The sequence below is a fragment of the Pteronotus mesoamericanus genome, unplaced genomic scaffold (assembly GCF_021234165.1).
Source record: "Pteronotus mesoamericanus isolate MK-2021 breed Mesoamerican mustached bat unplaced genomic scaffold, CSHL_Meso_final scaffold_21, whole genome shotgun sequence".
NCBI lineage: Eukaryota > Metazoa > Chordata > Mammalia > Chiroptera > Mormoopidae > Pteronotus > Pteronotus mesoamericanus.
The window spans coordinates 22,485,259-22,504,774 of NW_026555310.1; the positions used below are offsets into that span (position 1 = coordinate 22,485,259).

A 19,516-nucleotide genomic window follows, 5' to 3' on the forward strand; every position below is an offset into this window, starting at 1 on the left:
TACATAGTTACTTTGCCTATTTGTCCCAACCTACTTAGTGTTGCACCAGAGCGCCGCCCCCGCCACAATAGCTTTTACTACATAAACAGATTCCTCCTACATAAACAGGACAAAGTGAAAAAATTCCCACCCACAAAAAAAAAAAATCCCTAACAGAATTATTCATTTCTAAATTATCAGCATATATAAAGATATAACACCAGAAATAGGTTATGGGCTAGTCTTAAAAGTCTTTTAACCTAAACGTAAAGTTACAGTGTTGACCAAAAGAACACACAGGTTTCTCATTAAACTTTGTTTTAATGGGTCTCAAAATTCTGTGACAGATTTTGGTCAAGTTGTTTCCATTAAAAAGTACTGATTTTAAAAATTAATAACTTAAAAACTGCCACACACAAAAAACCCAAATGGTCCACAAAACATTCTCCTTTCCTTCTGAAGGTTTTACGATGCATTGTAATCATTAACCAGTCCTTTACTATTAAACTTAAGTGGCCGATTGAGACAAACAGTTCTGAGACCGTTCTTCCACCACCGATTAAGACTGGGGTGAGAGGTGTTGGGGATAATATTCATTTAGCCTTCTGAGCTTTCTGGGCAGACTTGGGAACTTCGCCAGCTCCAGCTGCCTTCTCGTCCACTGCTTTGATGACACCAACAGCAACTGTCTGTCTCATGTCACGAACGGCAAAGTGGCCCAGAGGGGGACAGTCAGAGAAGGTTTCAACACACATGGGCTTGCCAGGAACCATATCGATGATGGCAGCATCACCAGATTTCGAAAACTTCGGCCCATCTTCCAGCTTTTTCCCAGAACGACGATCAATCTCCTTTAGCTCAGCAAATTTGCAAGCAATATGAGCTGTGTGACAATCCAGAACAGGTGCATAACCAGCACTGATTTGGTCAGGATGGTTGAGGATAATCACCTGAGCTGTGAAGCCAGCTGCTTCCATTGGTGGGTCATTTTTGCTGTCACCAGCCACATTGCCATGATGAACATCTTTGACAGACACGTTCTTGACATGGAAGCCCACATTGTCCCCAGGAAGAGCTTCACTCAAAGCTTCGTGGTGCATTTCAACAGACTTGACTTCAGTTGTAACATTGACTGGAGCGAGGGGACCACCATGCCAGGTTTGAGAACACCAGTCTCCACTCGGCCCACAGGGACATTACCAATACCACCAATTTTGTAGACGTCCTGGAGGGGCAGACGCAGGGGATTGTCAGTTGGACGAGTTGGTGGCAGGATGCAATCCAGAGTTTCAAGCACTGTGGTTCCACTGGTACTGCCATCTTTGCAGGTGACTTTCCATCCCTTGAACCAAGGCATGTTAGCACTTGGCTCCAGCATGTTGTCACCATTCCAACCAGAAATTAGCACAAATGCTACTGTGTCAGGGTTGTAGCCAATTTTCTTAATGTACGTGCTGACTTCTTTAACGATTTCCTCATATCTCTTCTGGCTGTAGGGAGGCTCAGTGGAATCCATTTTCTTAACACCAACAATCAGCTGTTTCACACCCAGCGTGTAAGCCAGAAGGGCATGCTCCTGGGTCTGCCCATCTTGGAGATCCCTGCTTCAAACTCACCAACGCCAGCAGCAACAATCAGGACAGCACATTCAGCCTGAGATGTGCCTGTAATCATGTTTTTGATAAAGTCTCTGCGTCCTGGGGCATCAATGATGGTCACATAATACTTGCTGGTTTCGAATTTCCATAGGGAGATATCAATGGTGATAACACGCTCACGTTCAGCTTTCAGTTTATCCAAGACCCAGGCATACTTGAAGGAGCCCCTCCCCATCGCAGCGGCCTCCGTCTCAAATTTTTCGATGGTTCTGTTGTCGATCCCACCACATTTGTAGATCAGATGGCCAGTAGTGGTAGACTTGCCGGAATCTACGTGTCCAATGACGACAATGTTGATGTGAGTCTTTTCCTTTCCCATTTTGGCTTTCATTTAGTGGTGGTTTTCTCGACACCTGTGTTCTGGCAGCAAACCCGTTGTGAAAAAGGACGTTCAGGAGAACTACGGCACTTATGTATCTGTTATAGATTTTTTTATTTTCAATTTCATTTTAACAAAATTTATTGACATCCTTCTTACAGTCCACATTCATAGCCGGAAGTAAATTTCTTTTGCTTCTAGTATGAAAATCTAACCTTATTATGAATGTGTGTATCCCCTGCCCAATTCATGGAACGCTCATGATAGGATTAGTGTCCTTATAAGAGTTCACTTTTCTCTCTCTGCCATGTGAAGACCAAGCAAAAAGATAACTATCTGAGAACCAGAAAGAGGGTTCTCACTGGAACCCAACTGTGTTAGTACCCTCATCTTTAAGCTATAGAGTCTATGGTATTCTTTTATAGCAGGCCATGCTGACTTAGACAAATCCTTCTCATGACCTCCTACGCTACCAGTGACCCCCACCAATGTCTCTAGTTTGGATTATTTCATTCGCCTCCTAATAGATCTTTCTGCTTCTGTTCTCATCCCCTTACAGTCTCTTCTCAACACAGTAGCTAGCAAAACTCTTCTAATGTGAAAATTGGATCACACTACCACTCCCTTTCCTCCTATTTCAGTCAGAGTGATGTCTAGTCTTTCCAATGGCCTACCGGGCCCTAAATGATCTGGCCTCTCCCCTCACCCCGGTTATCCTTTCCTCACAAATACTCCTTTTTACCTTTCCAATTTTATCTTCTATTACTCTAGTCCTTGCTCATTCCTCTCCAGCTACATCAGCCTTTTTGCTGGACTTTTAGCATTCCAGGTTTTTAAAAAAATTTTTATTGAATTTATTGAGGTAACACTGGTTAACAAAATTATATAGGTTTCAGGGGCACAATTCTACAACACATCATCTGTACACTGTATTGTATGCTCACCACTACAAGTCAGGTTTTCCTTCGGTCACCATTTACCCTCCCAACCCTCTTTCACCTCCCTGCACAACACCCTCCCACCCTGGCAATCACCACATTGTTGCTCATGTCCCTGAATTTTTACTCTTTCTTTTCTTTTCTTTTTTTTAGTATATTTTATTGATTATGCTATTACAGTTGTCCCAATTTTTTTCCTCCTCTTTATCCCAACTCTGCCCTGCACCCCCCTACCCTCCTGCATTCCCTTCCACCTTAGTTCGTGTCCATGGGTTGTATATATAAGTTCTGTGGCTTCTCCACTTCCTATACTATTCTTAACCTCTCCCTGTCTATTTTATGCCTGCCAATAATGCTTCTTATTCCCTGTCTTCCTCCCATTCTCCCTGTCCTCTTCCCCACTGATAACCCTCCATGTGATCTTCATTTCTGTGATTCTGTTCCTGTTCTGGTTGTTTGTTTAGTGGTTTTTTAGGTTCAAGTGTTGATAGTTACAAGTTTGTTGTCATTTTATTGTTCATAGTTTTTGATATTCTTCTATGTCTTAGATAAGTCCCTTTAACATTTCATACAATAATTACTTGATGATGATGAACTCCTTGAACGTGACCTTCTCTGAGAAGCACCTTATCTGCCCTTCCATTCTAAATGATAGTTTTCTGTATAGAGGAATCTTGGATGTATGTCCTTGCCTTTCATGACTTTGAATACTTCTTTCCAGCCCCTTTATACCTGTAAGCTTTCTTTTGAGAAATCAGCTGATGGTCTTGTGGGAACTCCTTTGTAGGTAGTTCCCATTTTCTTTTTCTCATGCTGAATTTAAGATTCTCTCATCTTTAATTCTGGGTAATGTAATTACGATGTGCCTTGGTGTGTTCCTCTATGGGTCCAATTTCTTTGGGACTCTCTGGGTTTTCTGGACTTCCTGGACTTCCTGGAAGTCTAAAACTTCACCAGATTGGGGGAGTTTTCCTTCATTATTTGTTCAAATAAGTTTTCAATTTCTTGCTCTTCCTCTTCTCCTTCTGGCAGCCCTACTATTTGGATGTTGGAGCACTTAAAGTTATCCCAGGGGTTCCTAAGCCTCTCCTAATTTTTTTGAATTCTTGTTTCTTCATTCTGTTCCGGTTGGATGTTTATTTCTTCCTTTTTTTCCATATTGTTGATTTAAGTTCTGGTTTTCTTCCCTTCACTGTTGGTTCCCTGTATATTTGCTTTAATTCACTTTATGTAACCTTCATTTCTTCCTTCATTTTGCAACCATGCTCAATCAATTATGTGAGCATCCTGATTACCAGTGTTTTGAACTTTGCATCAGATAGGTTGGTTATATCCTTCTTGCTTAGCTCTTTTTCTGGAGTTTTGATCTGTTCTTTCATTTGGGTGATATTTCTTTGTCTCAATGCACCTGTTTCATTGGAAGGGGCAGAGCCTTAGGTATTCACCAGGATAGGGCAACCTTTGCTGCCGTTGTGGGGCTGTCTGTGGGGGAGGGGTCCGAGAGGGAACAATGCCACTCGCTCATTCTGCTCTAGCCCCACTTTCCAACAAACTCTTTTGTGAGACTGGGAGTTTCTTCCACCTTCACAAACCTCACAGCATTTTACAGCTAGAGGTTCTGAGTCTTTAGTTTCCCAGTCAGCCAGCCTCTCCTCGCCCACACAGTCCACAGCCTTTGCTGTGGGTCTTCTCTGCCTGCTTGTCTGCCCGTCTCTGTTCCTCCTACCAGCTGGGATGAATATTTCTTTCATATTTTTGGAGTTCCATGCAGTGTGCTATCCCAGCAGCTCTGATCGTTTATTGTTTTAAATTGATTGTTATCTTTTCAGTTGTGCAAGGAAGTGAAGTGTCTCTATCTATGCCTCCATCTTGGCCGGAACTCTAAATCACTTCTCTTTCTTTTCTTTTTTGCTCATTCCCTCCACCCTCCTTCCCAGCATCCCAACTCCCCACCCCAATAGCTGTCATCCTGCTTTCTGAGTCTGTCTCTGTTTGTTAACTAACAAAATTTTAGTCATTAGATTCTACATGAGTGAAATCATATGGTGCTTGTCTTTCTCTGACTGGCTTACTCCACTTAGCATAATGCTCTCCAGGTCCATCCATGTTGTTGCAAAGGGTAAGATTTCCCTGTTTTTTATGGCTGAGTAGTATTCCATTGAGTACCAAAGCTTTTTTATCCACTCATCTGTTGATGGGCACTTGGGCTGCTTCAAATCTTGGCTATTGTAAGTAACATTGCAATGAATATTACTTCAATGTATATATACATTCATGGGTGTATATATATATATTTCTGTCAGGATGTCTATCATCAATAAATAAACAAACAAGTGTTGGTGAGGAGTGGAGAAAAGGGAAACTTGATGCACTGTTGGGAATGCAGACTGGTGCAGCCATTGTGGAAAGCAGTATGGAGGTAACTTGGAAAGTTAGAAATGGGACTGCCTTATGACTCAGCAATTCTACTTCTGGAAATTTATCTGTAGAAACACAGAATTCCAGGTTTCTTATATTGCCTCAGGTTCCTTGTCCTTTCTTTGCTTTTTGCAGGAAAATCTTATCCCCATAGTCATATTTCTGTTGCTCATTCCCTCATATCTTTGAGGGTTTTTTGCTCAATGTAGCTTTGCAATGAGGCTTTCCTTGACCAATCTATTTAAAATTACACCACTTTTCCCTCATATTATATTTTATTTCTTAATTGTATATTTTTCCCTTACTTAAATATAACTTTCATCAGGACAGAGGTTTTGTGTTTGTTTTATTCACTGCTAGATCTCCAGTGCATGGAACATTGCTTGGTACAAAAATGTTGAAAAAATATTTGTCGAACTTTTGTCTAATCAGAACCTACTATGTGTCTTACATGAGTCCATACTTGGAGGAAAGAGATAAAAGGCCCAACCCAGTCATTCCATGGCTGGTAGTAGGATGTGTGTATTTTCCTTCCTATAGGGAAAGTTCCTATATAGGGAACTTTCAATGAAGTTGAAAGAACTTGAGGAAAGCGGTAAAATTATACAACTTATTACAAATAATCAAGAATTCTTAAATAAGATACAGAGTTATTGAAGAGTGAAACACAAAAAGTAGAAAGATATCCAAACAAATTTAACTATACAGGTACAAGGAAAACAAGACACATAGGAGAAACTTGTTAAATTTGTCCAATGAAGTGAAATAAAATTATTAAGGTTTTCAAGGAGAGTCAATTCTGACAACTGTAGAATCATATACAGTCTTACATCATAGAACAGAAATGAAAAAATTTCAGGTTCTAATCATTTAAAAAATCATGTTATTGGTATCAAAACATTTTTAAAAAATGCATGGTAGGTCAAAAGTAGATTTACTGTTGTGAGTATATGAAACAGAGTTTATTCTTGAATTCATATTTATTAGTTACTGTATTGTCTTCCATACAAACAAGTGTAAACCTACTTTTGTCTGATCTTGTGTGTGTGGTAGTGATGTCAGCAAAATGGCAGAATCAAAAGCCCTTTCTCCTTCCCCTATGGAGATATGGATTTAAAAACCAAGCAAATGTCTCTGAAAAATCCAGAAATCAGTTAAAAAATTTCTGCATGTAGGTAGTTTAAAGCCAACCATATGAGAGCCCCGTAGGAAAATTTGTGACCTCTCAACTCTGACCAGAGCATTTTCCTCACTAAGCATGGTTGGTACAATTGGGACAAAATTTCCAACTCCTGTGTTTTCCATGCAGAAAGAAAAAAAGTAGAACTTATGTCCAATGTTCTGACTCAATGGGGTTTGCTTGAAGAACTCATCTGTGTCCAAGCGCTGACAGGATTGAGTTTCTACGTTGAGAATTTCAGAACAATGATAAATCACGTACGAGATCTGCACTACCACGATCTGACACTAGATGGAGCGCCAGTATTGTAATTTACTACAATACCAGCAGGGCTGCAGCATCTCAGACAGACACCAGGGGAAGCTCCTAAGTGAAAACAGCACATGTTTTCAAATAACAGAAAGACATACACCTAGAAAAAGCTTGGGAGGGCTCCAGAATTGCGTGACTGAGTAGTGAAAATCATTCCTATACAAAACCAGACCACAAATTCTGAGAGAGCTGGCTGGTTACTGAAATGCCAAAATTCCAACAAAATGTAACAAGACATATAAAGGAAAAGAGAATCACACACATTTAAAGAAACAAGTTAAATCTCCCGAAGTTTCCTTTAAATAAACAAAAGTGTATGAATTGTCAAAAAAGAGTTGAAATTTACCATCATAAGTATGTCTAAAGAATTAAAAGGCAGTACAGATACACATTTAACTGAAAAAAAATTTTAAAATTATGGAAAAACAAAATGAGAATATTAACAAAGAAATAGAAACTATGAAGAAAAATCAGAGAGAAATTATGGAACTGAAGAACACATAATTTGAATTGAAAAATTCACACAGAATAGCAAATTTGACCAGACAGAAAAATGAATGAACAAACTCGAGTGAGTGAGAGAACTGAAAAGACTCATGGGATGCCCTCAAGCAGAACCACATATGCGTTAGGAGAGAACCAGAAAAAGGAAGAGAGAAAGGGGCAGAGAAATTAATTGAAGACATAATGGTCAAACTGTCCCTCAATCTGAGCAGAAATTTACCTATGTATGAATTCAGTAAGTTCAAACAACTCTATGTAGGATAAATGTAATGAGGCTTACTTCAAGTCACATCATAATAAAGCTGTCGAGAGTCACAGACAAAGTTTTGGTAGCAGTAACAGAAAACTGACTCCTCATGTGGAAATTCCCAATAGATTATCATCAGGTTTCTCAGCCAAAGCCTTGCAAGCTAAAAGGGAGTGGGATGAAATATTCAGAGTACTGAAGGGAAAAGACTGCTAACCAAGAATATTATATCCAGCAAAATTGTCCTTAACAAAGGAGAAATGAAGACTTTCTTAATAAGAAATGCTAAGGGAATTCATCACCACTACATCTGCCCTGCAAGAAACACAGATGGGAATCCTACAAGTTAAAGTGAATGGGTGATAAATAGCAAAACAAAAACATACCAGATTATAAAATTTCCTAGTAAAGGAAATACAGGGTGGAGCAAATATGGCTTTATAGTTATTCATATGGAAAATAATACAATAATTAATAAAAAATAAAATGAGAATAAACTCTGTGTTTTGCATCTGACAACTATAAATCTACTCTTGCCTCTCCCTGTATAGAATCCATATAAATGAGATCAATGCCCTTATAAAAGATGCCCAGAGAGCTCTCATACCTTTTTCCAACATATAAAGACACATTGAGAAGATAGCCCTTCATGAATCAAGAAGTAGACCGTCACCAGACACCTAATCTGCCAGTGTGTATTTTCCAGCCTCCAGAACTGTGAGAAATAAATATTTGTTGGTTAAGCCATTCAGTCCATGGTATTTTTGTTCTGGATGCCCAAACAAGTGGAAAAAGATATTCCATGCAAACAATCTAAAGAGATCAGGGTAGCCATGATTATATCAGACAAAATAGACTTCAAGACAAAAACTGTCACAAGATAAAAAAGAAATTACATAATGATAAAGAGTTAATTCATTAGGAAGATAGAACAATTATAAATATACATATGCATCTGACATTAGAATACCCAAATATGTGAAGCAAACATTGAGAGAACTAAAGGTAGAAATAGAAACACAATAAGAGTAAGAGATTTATACCATACTTTCAATATGAACAACCAGCCAGAAAATCAATAAGGAATAATTGGACTTAAAACCATAAGTCAATTGGATCTAGTTGGAGTTAGATATATACAGAACACTCCACCCAACAGCAGAAGGATATACATTTTTCTCAAGTACAAATGAAACATTCTCCAAGATAGACCACATGTTAGGCCAAAAAACAGTCTTAACAAATGTAATAAGATTGAAATCAGATAATGTCTCTTTTCTGACCATAATGGAATGAAACTAGAAATCAATAGCAGGAGAAACACAGGAAAATCCACAAATATGTGGAAATTAACAACATTCTATTAAACAACCTATGGATCAAAGAAGAAATCATGAAAGCATTTAGAAAATATTTGAAGACATATGAAATTGAAAATACAACACATCAAACCATTTAGGATATAGTAAAAGCAGGGTTAAGGAGAAAGTTTATAGTAACAAAAGGTTGCATTAAAAATAAAGATCTCAAATCAACAATCTTAACTTATACCTCAAGGACCTAGAAAAAGAAGAACTAAACCCAAAGTTATCAGAAGGAAATAATAAAGAATAGAGACAAATGAAAAAGTGAGTAGAAAAAAAATCAATGAAACTAAGAACTGATTTTGAAGAGATCAATAAAATTGACTAACCCTTACTAGATTAACTAAGAAAAAGGGAGAAGATTCAAATAGTTAACATTATAAATAAAATAGGAAACATTATAAATGATGTCACAGAGATAAAATAAATTATGAGACTACTATGAATAATTATATGCCAACAAATCAGATAATCTTAAAAAATGAATAAATTAGTAGAAATACACACCCTACTAAGATTGAAGAATGAAGAAATAAAAAATCTAAGTAGATCTAAATCTAACGAGAAAGTTGAAGCAGTAATCAAAAAACTTCCAACAAAGAAAGCCCAGGACCAGTTGGCTATACGGGAAATTCCATCAAACGCCAAGGAAAAGAAAATGAATGCTAATCTTTCTCAAACTCTTTCAAAGAATCTATGAGGAGGGAACACTTTCAAATTCATCTTATCAGGCCACTCTACCCTGATATCAAAGCTAGACAAAGACACTACAAGAGAAGAAAACTACAGATCAATATCCCTGATGAATATCGATGCAAAACTCCTCAACAGAATACTAGCAAACAGAATCCAACGACACTACAGGGATTATACACTTTGACCAAGTGGAATTTAAATCGGGTATGCACATCTGGTGCAACGTATGAAAATCAATCAGTGGAATCCATCATATTATCAAAATGAAAGACAAAACCACACTATCATATCAACAGATGCAGAAAAAACATTTGACAGCATTCAACACTTTTCCATGACAAAAACAGTCAACAAATGAGGAATAAAAGAAAGTACCTCAACATAACAAAGGCCATATAGGAAAAACCCAAAGTTTACACACTCAATGGTGAAAACACTGAAAGCTTTTCCTCCAAGGTCAGGAACAAGGCAAGCATGCCACCTATCTCTTCTTCTACTTAATACAGTCAGTACTGGAAGTTCTAACCAGAGGAACTAGCCAAGTAAATAAAATGTATACAGTTTATAAATGAAGAAGTAAAACTATCCTTCTTTTCAGTTGACATGGTCTTATATATAGAAAATTCTAGAGATTCCACAAAGAGGAACTAGTAAATTACTAGTAACTTAGTAAAGATGCAGAATGCAAAATCATCATTCAAAAAGTTGTATTTCAATACAAAGCAGTTGCATGTGTATGCAGTAGCAATAAATTGTCTGAAAATAAATTACTAAAATAGTCCTTTGCATGGCAAAAATCAGGAAGTCTAATGATGCCAAGTACTGGAGAGAACGTGTATCCTGATTTTCTCTTATAAATTCCTGGCGATCAAAAAGGTAGTGTGACCACTCAAATAACAATTTATCATTATCTTGTAAAATTGAATATTTATATACTCTATGTTCTAGAAATTTCAGTTAAAAGTATTGGCAAGAAAAACTCTGGGTATACCAGGAGATATGCATGAGAATATTCATACCAACATTATTTATAATATAAAATCACTGAAAACAGTCTAAATGCCCATAGAGAAGTAAATTATGATATATTCATACAGTAACATAAATAGCATGAAAAATGGACTAACCACCTCTGTATATAGATATACAGAGTAAGTAAATAGATATACATACACAAGGGTTGGGAGATAGGGGCCATTATTCTGCCTTCCTATAAATATATTAGTTAACATGGCAAAGGGATATGACTTCAAAGAGATGATACTATATTATCCTTGTTGACTGAATGTAATCACAAGGTTTTTTTAAATGTGTAAAAGGGAGGCAGAAGTGTCATTGTAAAAGTGAGAAATGCCTGACTAATAGCTTTGAATACTGAAGAGAGCTGAGTTGAGAACTGCTGGCAGCCTCCAGAAGTTGCAAAAGACAAGGACATAGATCATCTCTGAGAAGGTCCCGAAAGGAACACAGCCCTGCCACTCCTTGGTTTTAGTCCAGTGAGGCCCATTTCAGACTTCTCAACTTTAGAACTCTAAGATTATAACAGAACTATAATAAATTTGTGTTTTAAGCCATGAAGGGTGCATACACAATTTGTGTGTTTGTGTCAGTGATGGTAAATGCTATAAAAATCAATTTGGTTAAAGAGTCATAACCAAATTGGATAGGAAATGCTGTTTTATATGGGGTGGTCAGGCATGAGGTAGTGTTTAAACAGAGATTTGAATGAGAGGAAGGGGCAAGATATCTGGAAGTTGAACATTTCAAGGGAGGAAACAGCAAGTGCAAACTTCACCCAGTCAGAAGCATGCTTAGCATTTTTGAGAAATAGCAAACAGGCTAATATGGCTGGAGGAAAGTGAACCAGAGGAAAACTATGGAATATAAAAACTATTGGTTAATAGGAGATAATTTTTCTGGTTATTTCTGGGGGGGGGGGTGGGGAACGAAGGCAGGAAGGGGGAACTTTGTACTTTGGCCCTATTTTTTTTGTTTTTAGACAATGATACATTATTTTTGTCTTGTTAAAGAATTTTCATTATAACATAGAGGTACCAGAAATCTGAAGTGCAGAAATGACAAGTATAAAGATGAAGGGTCTATTGGCAGGGTCTTTATAATTTAGTTTGATGGGTTCAAAAATTGAAGGAAAGGGGGTAAGAAAGAATCAAACAATACTAGCATTATTTAAAAAGTCTCTTTTATATATTTGCATCTACAGTTTCAGCCTGCTGAGTCTGTTTAGGCATGTCAGTAACAACATGTGTGTGTCCATGAGAAGTATTTGACTGACCACTAGTATAGAATGAGTAAGACTATTGAATAGTCCACTTACAAATTCCTGTTCACCAGAACATCTTGAAGGTACGAATATTTTGAATTTGGGGACCTTGAGGAAGTCATTTGCCCTCTCTGCATCTAAGTTTTTTCATCTGTAAAAGGGAGATAATGGCATCTGCCTGACAGAATTGGGGTAAGAAATTATGGTAAAAATCCAAGAGGTAAATACAAGTGAAACACTAGAAGAGTGTGTAGTATATACTAAGTGTTCCATACATTTTGGCTATTATTATTATTATCATTCCCCTAATTTTCATTATTGGCCTTCAATGAACAAACTTTACACACACTGCTAATTTGCAAACTTTTCTCCAAATATGCTTCAAGGGACCACTCTGTTCATTTGCCTCAGCCAGTTTGTTGTCACCTTACTATGCATGTGCAAATAAAATCACTATAACCCTTAGTGTTTAAAAACAAAGAATCCAGCATGCCATGTTTTCCACAAACAATAGAATGTAACACAACTGCATTTTACTGATACCTTTTCTTTGTGACTGCCATTTTACTTAAATATTATTAAAATATTTCATCAGAAGAGACTTTGCCAGCAATCTCTAAAAACAAACAGAATTTATGTTCCCTGGACAAAGTTAAAAGGGACTTTGTATAACATTACTGCAATTGAGAGTGATCTCTGTGGTCTTTTTATTCGGCTAGATAACAAATTTGAGGCAAACTCCTACAATATGAGTAAAAGTCAGGCATGACTTTTTTATTTCTTCAAGACTTCCTTAAGTGGGTTTAAAGGCATTTTGACTTGGGTTCAAGGGTTCTCTTTTAATTTTAAAATCCAATTATTTATTTATATTTGGATACTTGCTTTTTAAATTTTTTTTTATCATTATTCAAGTACAGTTTTCTTCATTTACTCTTACCTCACCCATCCCTATGTCCTACCTTTGATCCTACCTTGTTTTGGCTTTGTCCACATGTCCTTTATACACATTCCTTGATGACCCTTCCTCTTTTTCTCCCTGTTATCTCCTCCCTCCTCTCCTCTGGTTACTGTCAGTTTGTTCTTTATTTCAATGACTCTGGTTATATTTTGCTTACATTTTTTTTGTTGATTAGGTTCCACTTATAGGTGAAATCATATGATATTTCTCTTTCACTGCCTTGCCTATTTCACTTAGCATAATGCTCCCCAGATCCACCCATGCTGTAATGAAGGGTAGGAGCTCCTTTCTTTCTGCTGTGTAGTATTCCATTGTGTAAATGCACCATAGTTTTTTGATCCACTCATTTACTGATGGGCACTTAGGTTGCTTCCAACACTTGGCTATTGTAAATTGTGCTGCTATGAACACTGGGGTGCATAGGTTTTTTTGAATTGGTATTTCACAGATATGTCCCCAGAGCAAGGGACATAAAGGAAAGAATAAGCAAATGGGACTTCATCAAAATAAAAACCTTCAGCACAGCTAAAGAAAACATCAGCAAAGTGAAAAGGGAAACAACCGTATGGGAAAATGTATTTGCAAATGATACTTTGGACAAGGGTTTGATCTCCAAAATACATAAGGAACTCATACGACTCCACTCCAGGAAGACAAATAGCCCAATTAAAAAATGGGCAAAGGACATACAGAGGTCCCAGAGACATATGAAAGGATGCTCAGCATCACTAGCCATCAGAGAGATGCAAATTAAAACCACAATGAGATACCACTTCACACTGGTCAGAGTGGCCATCATAATAACCAAATCAGCAAACAACAAGTGCTGGTGAGGTTGTGAAGAAAAGGGAACCCTAGTACAGTGTTGGTGGGAATGCAGACTGGTGCAACCACTGTAGAAAACAGAATGGAACTGTCTTTTGACCCAGCAATTCCACTGCTGGGTTCAAGGCCTTTTGATTTACAAGCAAGATGACTTGAGGCAAATTTTCAATTTCCCTGAGTCTTGGTGTCTTTACAACTGTATTCAAGGTGTACTCTTTTGTATCTCTGAAAATCCCCGATAGAGTCTATATAATTGAGTGTCTCACAGTTTTGTGACAAAAGCAGGAGGAAGGATTATTACTTTTACTAACTTGCATATGGGAAAATTAAACGGTTTCCCTAAGTCAGCAACTAGGTCTTTGGGCCAGGTTTTTTGAGTGTTATTGCAGATCTCTTTTCCATTAGACAATATTTAAGTTATTAAAATAAAAAATGCTTTCCTCTACAAAATGTAAATAGGTCAAGCCTACAAAGTGATTCATAAGACCAATTAATCTTCTCTGTTTATAGGTCAATTCTAAGACTACTTTTACATATTATCCATTATACAACAACTTCTTTTATTTTAATCACGTTTATAAATATCTGGTACATCAAGAATCAAAAAGAATGTATGAAATTATTTCTAAATATTTAACATTAATAAACTCTTAGCCATGAGGAATATCTCCAAAACTATATCTTTTTAAGGTTTAACATTGATTTAAATCAAGATATGGATTGCTCTGTTACTATTCCAATGTGTGCTTCATTTGAAAATTCTAATTTGAATTTAATGACCTTTTTATAAAACTGGTTGCCTTCTTTTTAAGGAAAAAAATTCTTCCCTTCACTTATTTTAGTTTCAAAACATGAAGGTCATTTCACCTTGAATCTACTGCAGCATCTGCTCTTCCTTTTCTTTGACGGTTGTGCCTCCACTGTCTTATTCAAAGGTTGATTTGGCTCCATCATTGAACTACAGATATTGTGTGACTGTTTTCAATTGTTGGTGATGTTTTGTTCAAAATGACGACCTATTCAAGGAGAAAAAGTGTAACTTATTTCATTTTAGCAATATACAATTCAGAAATCAGAAAAGCCACAAAATAAACATCAGTCAATCAATCCATAAACCCATTAATACTCATCCAGGGCCTACTATGCTCTGATCACTGGGCCAGGGAAATCCTGGACACGCACATGCTAAATACACAGAGCACTAGTTTTAAGGAGATTATAATTCAGTTTAAAAGATAAATGTATGGAAATAAAATTGAAACAACAAATAAATATAAAATAACACACTAGGGTAGAGGAACAAAATTTTTAAAATAGCGAAAAGACATATTAAAATATTTTCTTATATATCTACATTATAAGATTTAGGAGGGCAAATACATGTTTAATTTATCTTTATAACTTTACAAAGTGTCAAGCAGCGCCTTGCACAGAGGAGATAGTCAAAACAGGTAGAAAAATAATGTAATGAGTTGTAACTGGAGTGGCCTGAGAAGGTTTCATGGAGGCCATACCTCTGGAACTTGAAGAATTGGTAGAGTTTGGATTTGTTAAAAACAATACACAACAAAATAGTGCACTCTAAGTACCTCTCAGACAGCCTCTGTCCATACTTGAGATTGTCACCATCATGATCCTGCTTTATTGTAACTTTGTTAATTTATTTTTGGAAGGCAGCTATGCTAACCACTATACAACCAACACCACGCCTGCTAATTTATTTTTGAAGAGAAAATAAATGCATGTACTTGAAAGCACAACAGATCAAAAAGCCATGTGTATATTAAAAATTCTTCCTAGCATTTTTAAGCCACATTCCCCTAGCATCTAGTTTCTGAGGACTAAGGTTATCAGCTTTTAGTGAATCTTACCTGGAAATGTATTTTTAAAATTAAATACATAATATTTTCCTTGTTTTAAACACAATGGCAGCATGCCATTAACATCGTTCTCTACCTTTTTAGCCTTCTTCATATACTTAATCTTATATTAATAAGTGGCCTTCTCAGTTTTCATATGGTTAAAGGGTCTCACATTGTCCACAACTAGCTAGTTGCCTGTTCATAAATATTTAGGTTGTACCTAATTATTTCTTACTAGAAAACCTTATTAATAGATCATTTTATTTATGTGATCATAGCTGTAGGATTGATTCTTACAGGATTTTTGAAGTCAAAAATTAAGGGGAATTATAATTTTGAGAGTTATTAATTCACTAATTTAAAAACTAGTAAAATGAGTCCACTTGTGTCTTAGATTTGCTCTTTTACATAGATTATGGGTTCTTCACAGAGGTTTAGGAAAAGTATTTCTGCTTATATATCGGTGTGCATAACACACATTTATGTATCTAAAATAACATCTATGTAGAAACACACGTTAAGTATAGACATATGATTATTAATGGGGCAGTAATTAAACAATATATTCAAGGATATTCTATGTAAAGTTGATTCTCATTTTTGCAGTGGTTACATTCTAACTGGTGCTGCAAACACTGAATTAGCAAACAGTGAACATTGATCCTGGGGGAAAGGCAGGGCTACATTCCTGTGTCACAACATTTTCTTTAGCTAATCAATATATAACCTTGTTTCATGTGTACTTCTGTTTAAAGACATTTTATTTAATTTATTTTGTCGATCTATTAATGTTGACTTTGTGGCCCACAGCACCGTGCAGCACACACCTGAGAAAGGGTATGCAACATACTTTTTTTGTCAGGCACATCTCACCTTGGAACACCAGGCAGCACCTCAGCACTAGGCTACTGAGCTGCTTTAACAGCAGAATCACCAACTGAGAGCACAAATATATGACACTAAATAGACTACAAAGAGGATGCTTGTTTGCAGTAGGAGAGCTGAAACTAGAAAGCAGAGCCACACCTTGTTTGACCTCAGCTGGGAACATGTGTGTTAGACAATTCAAAGTTTTACCACTTTGCAGCATTGATTTTGGGGTTACAAATAAATTTTAGTGAGGTGGCAAATTTGCTGTCCCAGAATCCACAAATAACAAGGACTGACTCTATATTTTATTTATTTTCTTCAAGAAAGATTTATTGATTTCTTACATTATAAATACATAAAGACCACAAATATATATAATGTATATGTATTGAATAATGTGTAAATATAGAAATAACTATCTAAATATATTATCAAAAGTGGTAACACAGTATATAACACCATATAACACAAGCATGACTGCAGAAACTCACGCCTCTGTGCATCTAAGTGAATCTCAGTTCTTATTTCGCTTTTTGCATGTGCTCCAGATATGTTTGTGCCTATGCAGTTACTGAGTGGAGCAAAGGGAAGAGAAAATCAATAGTTTGGTGGTCCCAAAGTCCTCAGCAGCCTTTTGATAAATTTCATGTCATTTCACTCATGAATATCTCGGTATCTTCTCTCAGGATCTAAATGTTAGAAAACAATGCCTTATCACTTAATCTTATCATTGCAAATGTTCTAGGAATGATTTTTAAACTTTAGGTTTCTATGTTTGTTTTTTTTGGCAAGTGAACAAATATTATTTTTTTACATTATTTTTATTGTATTTTTTCCATTACCGTTTATCCCCCCATATTCTCTTACACCTCCACCCATCCCCCACTCTGCCTTGGCAATCACCACACTGTTGTCCATGCCCATGAGTTCTTAAGAACAAATATTCTTGAATACTATTATCTCACCACTCATAGCCTTGCTTCTTGAAATTAATTAAATCATGATTATCTTCTCTCCCTGTCTTTTCAATATCCTATGCACATCATAGATATTCTCAAATTTTTCAGAGGATCCTTGAACCATACAAAATAATATTCATGCTCCCTATTTGAGATTCTTCACAAACTTAATGCAGCCCTTGTTTTTAGTCTCATTTCCCAAGTACACCACCCACAAGCACCTTCAGCCCTATGGACCACTGTCCCTAAAAAGAAGACACTCTCAGCTCTCCCTATGCTTTATGAACCTCTAAGGTTCTTCCTCATCGCTCGGTTGTAATCCTGCCCCAAGTCACCCCGCTCAGATATTTTCCCATTTGAAATAACCTCTCCCATGCTGCATATCGCTCCCTTGGAGAACAGACCTTGTAATACAGTTATTACTTTTCCTGTATTTCCACAGCTTTCACAAACTTCTATTCCATACTTTTCCCCTAGACACTTGGAGAAAAAAAAAATCCAGGAAAAAAGTTGGAAGTGCAGACACCTTTACTCTCATTTCTTAGAAATTAAACTGTAATAAGTAACTACAAAGCAGTTAGAAAGTTGGGCTATCAATATAGGATTGACTAAATAGCTCACTCTCCACTTAAACATGGATGGCACTTTAAGCCTGACTTGGAGACATTTTACCCTAGTTTTCTATGGACGTATTTTCTCTCAGAGTTTCAAACAAATGACATACAAATGAGTTTTGGGGACATGCTATATTTATAAGACAGTATCAGAGGCATTCAGACCGAGCACTGCAATTCTTCCCTGAGCAGAACAGTGCAGATCTGCCTAGTTGGATTGGGGTGGAGTGTTGGGCAGAATCTCACCAGCCTCTGCTTATTGGTGTAAAGCTTTTACTGTTGGAGGGATAATAGAAAAATCTGTGCAAGCAAGTGGCCCAATTTCTACCACGTACCTGGGAACAGAGGGGGGAAAAAGAGACACAGCATTTATTAACTTCTTAGCCCTTTTATGGGGGACTTCCTCATGCTCCACCTTACTTTGACGATAACAATTGTCTTATTAGAGTAGCCACCTTCCTGAATGGGAGAGGGAAACTAACATTTATTGAGTCTTTCATTTGTATCAGGAACTGTGCTGATCAGATTTTTTTCTTTTGTTCAGAGATAAAATTATCTAGAAAACTTTTCCCTCATCTTGAGTCAAACTCGAGTTGAAAAAATGAAACAAGAGGTGGGTAAGCAACATTGAGACACTTTCCATTAATGTTTGTCAACTAACTTACTACCTCACATTATATAATAGTGATGGAATCAAAGAAATAGAGGGTAGGCCTCATAATTTCATGTAGTTAGTGAAAATAATTGCCTTGTAACATATTTTGAGAAGGTAACCAGGGGTCCATTTTTCAGACTTGAAGTTCCAGTTATATAGAAAGTAATGGGAACAGGTTTTCAAACTTTATATTTAAATAATAAATGTCTGATTTTGTTTTTAAGATATACAATCCAGAGGCTCATCTATGTCCAGAAAGGATATTTAATAGATTGTAAGAGCTTAGAGCATAAATGTAAAGAAGACACAGGAATAAAGTATGTAATATTTATCATGTCCATCAAAACATTTTGTCTTTGAAATTTGTGGAATTTTCCACATAGAAAGATCATTGAAATTAGAGAATCTCAAAGGTTCTTACCTGAACTCAGAATCCCACAGCAGCAATGAGAAGACCAGCCCATTAACTGTTTTTAAAGTCTGTTTTTAAATAGTTAGTGGCTTTTCTTTCTTTATCAGTACAATGATGATTAACCATCAGGTCATTGTCCGAGGCAGATAGAAGAAAATTAACTAGCTATTCTAAGAAGCTGTTCTAAACTCCTGAATTTTAAAGATTATACTTGTCAGAATTTATAAAATATTTTTCTGTAAAAGTTCAAGTATTAAGTTTCTAAGAATAACATATTTGTTTAATAAATTACATTGATTGCATAAGATTTTCTTCTTTAAATATACAAATACAACAGATTATCCAAGGTAGTTAAAATCCTTCCAAATAGAAAACAGTTCAAGGCCTTTTTCTAAAAAAAAAAATCTGCAGATTATTTTAGTATTCAAAAGATAAAATATCTTTTGGCCTGATCCTGGGGGCAGT

General features: G+C 36.5%; 1 protein-coding gene and 1 pseudogene across 3 annotated transcripts in view; both read right to left on the reverse strand.

Annotated features, from left to right (window-relative positions):
• Window positions 1-19,131, reverse strand: part of LOC129084987 (solute carrier organic anion transporter family member 1B3-like) — a 51,672-nt gene extending 32,541 nt beyond the window's left edge. For all 3 annotated transcript variants that reach the window (XM_054591373.1, XM_054591374.1, XM_054591371.1), the window contains exons 1-4: window positions 19,061-19,131; window positions 17,775-17,850; window positions 16,903-17,100; window positions 14,547-14,695 (exon numbers count right to left, since the gene is read on the reverse strand). In XM_054591373.1, the coding sequence (XP_054447348.1) occupies window positions 14,547-14,633 (87 nt within the window). In that variant the 5' untranslated portion in view covers window positions 14,634-14,695; window positions 16,903-17,100; window positions 17,775-17,850; window positions 19,061-19,131. The remainder of the gene's footprint in view (window positions 1-14,546; window positions 14,696-16,902; window positions 17,101-17,774; window positions 17,851-19,060) is intronic.
• LOC129084988 (elongation factor 1-alpha 1-like) lies at window positions 573-2,003 on the reverse strand (annotated as a pseudogene).
• Window positions 19,132-19,516: the final 385 nt, after the last annotated feature.